Below are 11,588 nucleotides of genomic sequence, written 5' to 3' on the forward strand. Positions count from 1 at the left end.
AGGTATGACACTCCTGATGTTGTTTCCTCATCTGGAGGAGCAAGTTGTGCACCTGCATGTGTGAGGTAAGCAACTGCACCCAGGCCGCCGGTCAGTGCTAGACCAGCCTGTTTGTGACCGCAGGCCTTACAGCAGGCAGGAAATAGAAAACTAGAAAACGTCGTTCTGCCCAGGGAGGTGAACTATGATACAGAGAGGGGGAGCGGTGGAGAGGGGCGTCCCGGGTCAGCGAGGCCTTCAAGTTAGAGGATAACTGACCGTACATGTTCATCCCAATACAATCACTACTTTGTTTCTCTCACCCACACATTCACACACTCACACCCTCACACACTCACACACACACTCACAGCATAAGTATGCTCTATGAACTACGAACCAAATCACCTGGGATAAACACACGAGCCCTCTAGTGTTAATATGTCTCTTATGGAGGAGAATAAGCAACAGTGCACTCACATGCACACCCTCACAGAGGTGCGCATAGTCACTCATTCATGCACTCACCACAGTAAATCACTCATTCACAATATGAACAGCTACAGTATAAACTCTTTACTAGAGTACTGTCTTAACATTTGCAGAATATAAGTGGTTGGAGGTACTTGGCTAAAATAAAAGAACTGTGTGAACCATCACCCAGAGAGGCAAAGAGCGATGACACATCATGGAGTTACCCTTAAAGGGGATTTCCCCCATACACACACACGCACACACACTCACACACACACAAACACACTCTCTCTGCCACACACACACACAATGTCCTCCTGATATAGTAAAGAAAGCCAGAAGCAGAGCTCAACACCTATAGACCTGTGGATGGAGGTCACAGCCAGCTTCCCTGACACTCCTGTGGATGAACTCCGTGTAGTGTTGGTAGTGCTACACCAACCATAAGAACACAATTATTATGTGGGAACATGAACACTAAATTGAAATACAGAATCTAACTATATCGATATTAGTTACACTGGACAGAACCGGTCATAGATGGGTGGAATACGGAAGCTTCCAGACAAGGTGGGGTGTTCAGGGGTTGTGTGTTCAGCATGTCTTTGTTGAAAGTGAAGTTGTCTTTACCCATCAGTCACGAAGGGTCTAGTTGGTAAAGGCTAGGTTTTAGAGATCAGGAGTGTCAGAGGCCAGGCTTATAGAGGCCAGGTGTTCGCAGGCCAGGTGTTCGGAGGCCAGGTTTTCGGAGGCCAGCTGTTTGGAGGCCAGGTGTTTGGAGGCCAGGTAATCAGAGGCCAGCTGTTTGGAGGCCAGGTGTTGAAGCAGGTCTAGTTGGCTGCCCAGGCTTCCAGGTCCTTCATGTCATCCTCGTCTTCCTCTTCCTTCTTCTTGGCTAATGAAATAAGAGCATGTTAAGAGTCATTTACACAGGACACAATAGGAAAGGGTCACATATGAGAATATAAAAATACATGTCTTATATGGGGGCTTATGTACCATTGTGTGTGTGTGTGTGTGTGTTACCTGGTCTGGAAGGTAAGGAGGTGGATGGTACGTTTGGTAGAGGAACGTCCTCGGTTCCTCCAATCTCCAGCATGTTCTTGTCCAGTTCCTCTTGTTCCAGCTCCTCCAGCTCTGCTAACAGGTCGTCCTGCACAGAACAAACAAACATTGTTGTTAGCAACAACACTGTGTAAGCTAGGCACTGGACATAGAGAATATTTAGCGAGGTGTGGACATATTATATTTTACAATTGAATATGATTGATTAAGTAGTATATCTATTTTGGAGCAATTCTGCCTCCTTTTGGAACTAGAAAAATGTACAGCAGCTCCAAGTGGCTGGAACAAGGACAAGTCCCGCCCTCTCTACCACTGATTGGTTGGGATGGGAACTCTCCCTGTCTTCTATGCTTTTGATTGGCTGGGTATGTGAACTCTTCCTGCCCTCTCTGCTGTGGCTGCAGCTGTGTCTCACCTCATCAAACTCCTCCCCGAAGCCCACAGGTTTGGAGATGGCGTCGGAGATCTCCTGGGCCAGCTCCTGCTGCTCTGTGATGTCTTGCATAAGGTCATCCACCTTGTCTATGTCCCTGAGGACACACACACAGTTTGATGTTCAGTATAGTAGACAGACAGGAAGTATCGCAGACATACACCAACCCACACATACACTCACCCACAAACACACACAAATGTAATGTAAATACACCTTTGCCGAACAATGCCTCTTACATGTTCTCGTGAGCAGACTTCATGGCCTTGGCAGCGAAGCCCATGTTCTTCAGCACCTCTGTGTTCGTGTTGGCGTTCTCCAGCGCCTCCCTCTGGAACTCGATGGTGGACAGCGTGCCGTCGATCTGAGACAGCTGCTGTTCGTATCGCTTCTTCCTCTTCAGCGCCTGAAGAGCAGCTGGAGAGGAGATAGAGAGAGGGAGGGAGAGAGAGGAAAGAGAGAGAGGAAGAGTCAGGAATGGAGGGAGGAGCGATTAAAAGATGGACACTGAAACTGGAAAATAATAAGGAATAATAATAATAACAACGCAGGACAGACAAAAGAGGCAGAGCGGTTGGAGACCAGCACCTGACTGTTACCAGGGTTGACCAGCTCAGCCTCATCAGAAGCAGAGGCTGCTGGGTAGTGTAGTGCTAAGCTAAAACCCTGGGAGTACCCTGGAGCTGTGATGACAACACTGTGCTCAGCTAGTCGTCCGTCTCCAGAAACTAACACAACATGCCACTAGACGTCCTTGCTTCACTGCCAGATAAGGGAACACACAGTCAAGCACCGTTTGACGGCGTACCTGTGGCTGGTTAACAGGAAGCGTGGGAGAGGGTAAATACCATTATATTAGCCCCGCCCCCCCAACGGCCCCCCCGCCCCTCCTGGAAGGTCAAGTTAATAATAATTTAAAAATATATATATTTTGATTTTTTTGATTTTGTATTTATATATATAGCGCCCGAACACAAAATAAGTCATTTAAGGTTACCTTTCTTATAAAACAGGTCTATATCTTGCTCTTTTATTAAACAATAAAAGAGCAAACTATATGTTATTTATCTTATTTACACGACGGCATGTCATTTACATTTACATTTAGTCATTTAGCAGACGCTCTTATCCAGAGCGACTTACGGTAGGTACAGGGACATTCACCCGAGGCAAGTAGGGTGAAGACTGGACGACCATGTAGAGTAAATGCATGTAAACCTAGGGGAAACACTGACATTCATCTCTGCTCAGACGTCAATAGGACTCGAGATCGAACCCAGTGAAGAGCAGGAGATTGTGGGAGCAACACTGATGCAAGAACTGCAAGAAACAGTTGTGAGAGCACCAGACCAAGCACACTTCTCCTCGTCGATCATCAAAACCTCAGTTTCACATTCTCTTTAGTTCTGCTTTTGTTTTGTTTTGATTACGGTTTTTAATTGCCTTCGACATTCCTCCTCACAACGAAGCAATCACTGACTCGCTGTTCAGAGTCGGTTCATTGAGACGTGGAAACCAGACTCATTATTGCTGTTTGGAGTTGTGCAGTGAAGAGGTCTTAACCCACAGATCAGTTAACAATAATTAAAGATAATGATTACTTTATTATTTTTACACTGTTTGAAATGCTCTGAATTTAATAAACAATGTTTGATGTATACCCTGCTATATCAAGCTCATGAACACATAACCCTTGGTTGTGTCCAGGAGAGAAATATGCTTATCTATTAGTTATGTTTCTTGTATCATTGATAAACTGTCATTATGCAGTTTTCTTATGCCTGCATAGCCATAAGCTAGTTCTTTGTAAGGTGCGACTAGGAAAAGCCTGTTACACTAGTGTATGTCAGAGGTCACAATATTACCAAAGTGCAACTTTGAACGAGGAAAATAGAAGGAGTGACAAGGCCATTTCTAGGAGCTCTATCTAAAGACCTAAACAATAGCTGTCTAGCATGCAGTTTCCTATTTCTGTGCCTGCGAAGGCTATGCTAATCATCTTGTATCCTCCCATATTGTGATACTATTTAACTCCCTTGATTTCCTGTATTCATTGTCCAGTCTTCTGTGATACTCAACTTGAGTGTATCAGACACCTGCACCTTATATATATATAATAAACACGTTGATTTTGTCTTGAACTTGTATTACATTTACATTTAGTAGACGCTCTTATCCAGAGCGACTTACATTAAGTACAGGTACATTCCCCCGAGGCAAGTAGGGTGAAGTGCCTTGCCCAAGGACACAACGTCAATTGACACGGCCAGGAATCGAACCGGCGACCTTCTGATTACTAGCCCGATTCTCTAACCGCTCATCCAATTGACTCCCTATGTATTAACTATTCCTTTCATTGACTTGGTACTTTCACAGCAATTGGGTATTGTCCATTTCAGAAAACTCGACAGAGTGATTTTATAGGTTGCTCCGTATGCATACATGCATTTCCAATACATTTGGCCTCTACTCCATCAGGCATGAACAAGTAGTTAATGAACTACTACAGATCGAATTACAGATGTAACACAATCACACTGTCTTGTTAATGAATTCATCCACAGATTATCGTAAAAGGCTATCGTGGATGATACAGGCTATCTAGAGATACACCACCAGTGCATATGGGTCCAGTTCTGTCCTTCAGAGAGGTTATCGCCACATGAACGCAGCATCTGATATCTATTCCGTCTGAATCTTATTACCAGCTCCTCAGAATGCATTACTGTACCTATTCCTGCTACTCTAACCTTGTTTAGGAAATGTGCCCGCCTGCCTGTTTCTCTCCCCCCTCCCACACCTGAATCTCCCAGGCTCTGGGCTGTTATCACTGGTTGCCGATCCCATGGTTGTGTCACAGATACTTGTCTCTGGGTGTGGTGACTAAGCAAGGTTGCTAGAAGAGGAGTCTCTGTGTGACAACTGAGCCCGCTAGGAGTTTGTCTGGGGAATAAACAGTGTAACCAGAACCATTTCAGCACAAGCAGGCCTGCAACTAGGCCTATCCTCACTCATTGAGTCATTCCCATTGTAGCCTACATAATTAGGCTTTAGAGAACAGTGAGCATTGTCACATACTTCTAGATTGTCACCGTCACGTTACCTTTCTTAGAAGTGCCGTTGACTTTCCTGACTAGCAGGTTGCGGCTTTCGCCATTATGGGCTGCTTTTGAGTTGCTAGCTCCCTTGAGAGCCTAGCGAACAACTACGCTTGTCAAGTTTATTGACTACAGTAACCCATAAATCAGCTTGTTCTTGAGAATTGGAAATGGCGATTGGCTACTTTTTATAAGATAAATAGTGATTTTATAACAAATCATGTTCATTCTCCGCACTATAGTACAGAAAACATGCATTTGTCAACAATTCTGGATCATTTGCCACCCCGTGCTGACTGACTTGCTGTAATTTCGGTCAAAACACCTAGGCAGTATAGGTCAGTGAAGTCGAGGACTTTGCTAGCTAACGCTATATTAGCTATCAGGTTTATGTCAGCTTCCTTCTTCCTCTTCCAGGCACACAGCTTGAAGGCTAACAATCTCACCAATCATACGGCCAACTCTTTAAGTTGTATCACCTCGTTTGTTTTTCGTCCCATTCTTTTTCGCTGTGAGGAGTTCCTGGTCGATTTTCTTTTCCAGAAATTCTTGTTTCTTCGCCAACATTTCTTCTGTGTCCCGAAGTCGCTGTATAGCCTCCTGAGGGCTCGCCGATTTCGCCCCCTTGCCCCCCGTTCCAAATAACTTTCCGAACACCGACATATTGCACTTATTAACAGGCGTAGATGTGACTGGAACGTATATTGTTATTTAAAGAGATAAACAACTGAAAATAACTAATCTGACGACTCAAATCTCGCTGTCACCCGCCCAGGTCCAGCGGCGTTGCTGTTGTTGTTATTTCTCCTTCCTCTTTCCAGCCACCAGGCCTCGTGATGTCAGCACGTCACACCAGCGTGAGTCACGCTATGACGTGCTCAAAAGTTCCATCGAAAGGCATTTGGTCCGTGTAAATTCAATGTTAGCCAGTCTTTATATTTGTATATATTTGTACATTTTAATCTAATTGTTTACAACTTAGTTAATATATTTCCGGTAGGACCCAGAATAGATGTCTCAGACAGTTTAAAGACCGAGATTACATTTACATTACATTTATGCATTTAGCAGACGCTTTTATCCAAAGCCACTTCCAAGACAGAGCTTTACAAAAGAGCACAGGTCACTGATCATAACAACGAGATAGCCCCAAACATTGCGAACAGCCAAAACATGAAGCATACATTGTGGAAAGGGAAGAACCATAAGAGCTTGCAGTTAAACAAGTTACAATTGAACAACATGAATCTCCCCACAAGAGTGCAAGAGTGTACCTGTAGAAAAACAATCAACAGTAAAATATTTCACTAGATTGAATTAACTAACTAATTAACTTAGATTAACTACATAACCCAGACCCAGTCTCAATAACCCCTTTGTGAGGAGGGCAGGGAAAGTTGATTTGAGTAGAAGCTTGTCTGGACACAGGCAATGACCCTTCCTTCTCTTTCCTCAACTCTCACAACCCTCCTGCTCCTGACATCTTGTACTGCGGTGACACGCCTGATAGTGTTGCATGTCGCTCAGAGGGTAACACTAGTCAAGCATGTCACACATGGTGTTGGGTGTTTGCCTTCCTGCCTGCCTGTCTCTCTGTCTGTCTGCTTGTCAGTCTGTCTGTCTGTGCTACTTAACTATGAGATACCTGAAGTTCGGACCTAGGTCAACAACAAAAAAACTCACAATTGTTTATTTATTATGTTACCCTGCTCTAAATATTGAACACAAGCTATGTTAAGAGCTATCTGTGGTTGGATGTCACAAAAACTCGCTGGTTATGGGCCTGTGCCCACCTGTCTGCATGCCTGTGTGTGTGTGTGTGTGTGTGTGTGTGTGTGTGTGTGTGTGTGTGTGTGTGTGTGTGTGTGTGGCGAATGTCAGTGCAGCTGTAGCACCGTGTAAAAAGTGACAGCTCAACACACCCTCAAAACTACCACACCAGACGCTCAGCGGATTCCATGTCAACAAAACAAATTCAATTTGGCGTCAAAGATCAATAAAATCTAATAGGTATTTCTAAGATCATACTGTACACAGAGACAAAAATTCACTTAAAAACCAAAAAAGTTTTTGCAGTTTCGGGGGAAGATCTACGAATATCAAATGTCCTTTTAACATATGATTTTCCTGTGCAGAACATTCAAGAGTTCAAGAGTATAGCTGAGAGCCTATACCATAGAAAAGAGGACAACAACTTCTTCTAAAAGCCCCTCCATGGACACACACACACACACACACACACACTTCCATGGACAACTGGGAAGGAGAGTGGTTCAGCACCTTAGATCGTTAGATTCAACACCTTAGATAACATGAAGGAGACTGAGCAGAAAGTAGAAATTGAAACAAGGTTGACTGTATTGAATGACTGACACAGATCTAAGGGCGTGTGTTTGGGTGGTGGTGGTGGGGGAAGGTGTGGGGGGGTGGGGGGGGTGGGGGTGGCAGTGCTGAAAGCGTTTGAGAGGGGGTGAGGGGTCCGGGATGTGGAGGAGGGATTGGGCAGCGTGTGGGATCAGCCAATCAGTTGCAGGAGTCAAAGGACCAGCCCAACTCCTTCAGGAAGCTCTTCCTCACACGATGCACCTTCCCGTAGCGCTCCAGCTGCAACTCAGAGACCGACGAACGCCAGCCAATCAGAGCCTGTGAGGTCTGGGGAACTGGAGGAGATGGGTCCACCTGCAGGCAGACCTCAGTATTACAACCAAATGTAAATACACAATCGTGAACACATACAGTAGAAACACCACACACACACACACACTAATAAACACACACACTAGAAACACCACACACAAACGCACACACACACAAATAAACATATACACTAGAAACAAAACACACTCACTAAACACATGCACACATCCATTAGAAACACCAAGCGCACAGACAGCAGTGATCTGATTGACCTGAATGTACTTCTCAGGTGGGGTCGGGGGGCGGGTCTTAAGGTGCAGAGGAAGCTCCAGTTTGACTGTCTTGTTCAGCTGGAGACTCTGTCTCTGAGCCTGAACACACACCGGCAGATGGAGGGTGGGTACAGGGTTAACTCACCACACACACACACACACACAGACACATACACACACACACACACACTGACACATACACACACACACACACACACACACACACACTGACATATACACACCCCGACACACATCCTGACACACACATACTCAGACACACACACACCCTGACACACACATGCTCAGAAACACACACACACCCTGACACATGCACACACTGTCTGCAACTGTCTGAGACCAATTAGCTATTGAAAGCCTGAAAATAGGGAAGCACAGTGGAAGTCCCTTGAGCTTCTTAATGACATGACCACTCTGGCAGAGCTGGGCCATGAGCTGTGTGCGAGGCTTCCAGTGAAATGGTCTCACCTCTCGGTAGGACTCTGTCAGGAAGCCCCATTTGTTAGGCCAACCCTTCGCTGACTCAAGCTCCACCTTCACATGTGACTTCCTGGAACAGTAACAGAGTGTTTTCTTCTGTACATGAACAGAAGAGTAATAGAAACTATCATTTTCAGACAGATTGTATTTGAGTCTGTGTCTACAACACAGAGCGAGGAGAGAGGAGGAGAGAGGCAAACACCAATATGAGAAAACAACGAGTTGAGTAAATAATGAGAGAATGTTACTGTAATGAGCTATATTTAGTAACACTACCTTTCTGATGTAACTGCTCACACTGCACAGCCAAACATCAAACAGCACCATTACTACTGCATCAAGTGTACTGCTAACTTTTCGTTCCTACAGCTAAAACAGCACTACTTGGTTGTCCCCACATCTACACACTAGAATACTAGTGATATGACCAACAAAACACTTAGATCAGAAACATCATCATCATTATTATCACCAATTCAGTTACACTCCACATGCTGTAACAAAAGTGAAGGGAGAATTTATCAGAAAGATAAATCCAGAAATCTTTTAGCGGGAATGTCCTTTGTTAATATATAAACTGTATTTGAAGGAATACTTTTGATAGATGAACAACCACCCAAAAAAAAGGTTTTTACCAGATTTCATCTTGATCCACAGAGTTAGTAGGTTTGCTTGTTGAGGCGGCAGCCATCTGTGCCAGAATGTGTGTGTGTGTGTGTGTGTGAGCAAGCGTGTCTCCCTCTCTAACAGATCAGGTTTCAGTGAGTGTAATCTATACTGACAGATATGTTTACAATAACCATAGCAACGTAGTGCTGTGACACTTACCTTTTGTGTATCCGTGGTAACATGAATGCTAACTGAAGTTTCACTAACATATCACACCTGTCTATGTGGTAGACCTGAGTGATGATCTGACTGATTGTTTTGGCATTTAGTCCCAGTCTAGAGTATATTGAGTGACATCTCTTGTGTAAAACATATCAACAAAGATTACAGACAATGATTTCTACTGTATTGTCTGTTTTATGTGAATTCATGAGGAAGTTCAGTGGTATTACAGCTTGGTAAAGAGTTTGTATCCTACAATCTTGTTAAATGATACATTGACGAAAAAAGCACCATAAATGAAATACAACTTAAAATAAAGATTAAGAATAAAACATGATGTTCTTTCAGGATGGCCTTTTCTGTTTCCTCACAAAGTGCAATATTGCAATTGACAACAGGAGACACTCTCTCTCTCTCTCTCTCTCTCTCTCTCTCTCTCTCTCTCTCTCTCTCTCTCTCTCTCTCTCTCTCTCTCTCTCTCTCTCTCTCTCTCTCTCTCTCTCTCTCTCTCTCTCTCTCTCTCTCTCTCTCTCTCTCTCTGTCTCCCCTCTCCCCCCTCTCTCTATCTCTCTCTCTCCTCTCTCTCTGTCTCCCCTCTCCCCCCCTCTCCCCCCTCTCTCTATCTCTCTCTCTCCTCTCTCTCTGTCTCCCCCTCTCCCCCCCCTCTCCCCCCCTCTCTCTATCTCTCTCTCCTCTCTCTCTGTCTCCCCCTCTCCCCCCCTCTCTCTCCTCTCTCTCTCTCTCTCTTGTTGGCATGCGTCAGACAGAGGGAGAGGTGGGCAGGAAACAGCAGCTGGAGGGTGTGTGATCGGGGATCAAAGTTATGACGCATGTGAGGAAGTTCTAGGTGTGTGTGACGTGTGTGTGCGTGTGTGTGTGTGTGGGAGGGGTGTGCTTCCAGGTGAGTGTGACGTATGTCTGGCCTACACACACCTTTGGGCCTGTGTGCATATGTGAGCGTGTCAGTAACAGTAGGTCGAGGGGTGTGGGCTGTGGGCGGTGGAAGGTCAGGTGGGCTGGTGTGCATTGTAGGCTGACGTAGAAACTTGCCAGCTTGTGTTTGAAGAGAAGCCAGAGGCCAGTGTGACACTTCAAACCCTGGAACAGCTTTCATCCTTCAGCCTCAGAACACTGCTGCTCTCTCTCACATGCTCACACACTGGAGAGGAGATGAGAGGAGAGGAAGAGGAGAGAAGGGAAGGGAGAGGGAGAGCAGAGGAGAGGAGGAAGGAGGGCAGAGGAGGGCAGATGAGAGGAGGGCAGAGGAGAGGAGAGGAGAGCAGAGGAGAGGAGGGGCAGAGGAGAGGAGAGGAGAGCAGAGGAGAGGAGGGCAGAGGAGAGGAGAAGAGGGCAGAGCAGAGCAAAGGAGAGGCTTATATTAAACAGCCAAATATGTTATTTGGACACAGGGTTGCCAAAGCAACCGCCCCTATCATACCAATCCAGCTGGTCTTTTAAGCCCCTGACATCATTAATCAGTAATCCCAATGACACAGGCTAAATAATCACAGAACAGAAGACTGCAATTAGCTGTTCAATGCATTTGACAGAATCCTGACCAATAAACTGTTTTTATAGACCTCCTGTCTTTTACTCTTCAACACTGTCTCAACGGCTCGAAGGATGGGAGAAACTGGGGTTTGTTGAGAATGTCTGTCTGCCTGCCTGCCTGCCTGCCTGCCTGCCTGCCTGCCTGCCTGCCTGCCTGCCTGCCTGCCTGCCTGTCTGTTTGCCTGCCTGCCTGCCTGCATGCCTGCCTGCCTGCCTGCCTGCCTGCCTGTCTGTTTGCCTGCCTGCCTGCCTGCCTGCCTGCCTGCCTGCATGCCTGCCTGCCTGCCTGCCTGCCTGCCTGCCTGCCTGCCTGCCTGCATGCCTGCCTGCCTGCCTGCCTGCCTGCCTGCCTGCCTGTCTGTCTGCCTGCCTGCCTTTCTGTGTTGGTCTGTCTGTCTGCTTTCTTGCTACCCATCTGTCTGTCTGTCTGCCTGTCTGAACAATCCTATCATTATAAATTCCTAGGACTCCCTCCAGGCCTGGGAGCTGGTGTAAGTTTTAGCTTCGGGCAGCATCTGTCTTCTGTCTTTATATATACAACACTAACAACAATCGAATATCTGCCTTCTTCACTTTGAACACTTGTAAAGCCCCACTGGTTCTGAGGTTGTCTGGGGAGTTACGCAATACATGTGTGGTTGGTGTGTGTCTGGGTCCATCATCCTTTCATCTCACACAAACACGCAACTGGAATTACACTCACTACTGATGTGACAGGAGTAACACACTCAACACACACACACTCAACAC

At 45.8% G+C, this 11,588-nt stretch overlaps 2 protein-coding genes across 2 annotated transcripts; both read right to left on the reverse strand.

Annotated features, from left to right (window-relative positions):
• Positions 1 to 1,123: 1,123 nt before the first annotated feature.
• chmp4ba (charged multivesicular body protein 4Ba) lies at positions 1,124 to 5,856 on the reverse strand. Its single transcript, XM_067241441.1, has 5 exons — positions 5,529 to 5,856; positions 2,191 to 2,368; positions 1,934 to 2,048; positions 1,480 to 1,606; positions 1,124 to 1,348 (listed from the first exon to the last, which is right to left on the reverse strand). The coding sequence occupies exons 1-5, from the start codon at positions 5,710 to 5,712 to the stop codon at positions 1,284 to 1,286; spliced, it is 669 nt and encodes a 222-aa protein (XP_067097542.1). The 5' UTR covers positions 5,713 to 5,856; the 3' UTR covers positions 1,124 to 1,283.
• Positions 5,857 to 7,572: 1,716 nt separating this feature from the next.
• Positions 7,573 to 9,147, reverse strand: LOC136952075 (ciliary microtubule inner protein 1-like). The gene is made up of 4 exons (XM_067246755.1): positions 9,092 to 9,147; positions 8,445 to 8,526; positions 7,959 to 8,057; positions 7,573 to 7,728 (listed from the first exon to the last, which is right to left on the reverse strand). The coding sequence occupies exons 1-4, from the start codon at positions 9,145 to 9,147 to the stop codon at positions 7,573 to 7,575; spliced, it is 393 nt and encodes a 130-aa protein (XP_067102856.1).
• Positions 9,148 to 11,588: the final 2,441 nt, after the last annotated feature.

This window comes from Osmerus mordax, chromosome 1 (assembly GCF_038355195.1).
Source record: "Osmerus mordax isolate fOsmMor3 chromosome 1, fOsmMor3.pri, whole genome shotgun sequence".
NCBI lineage: Eukaryota > Metazoa > Chordata > Actinopteri > Osmeriformes > Osmeridae > Osmerus > Osmerus mordax.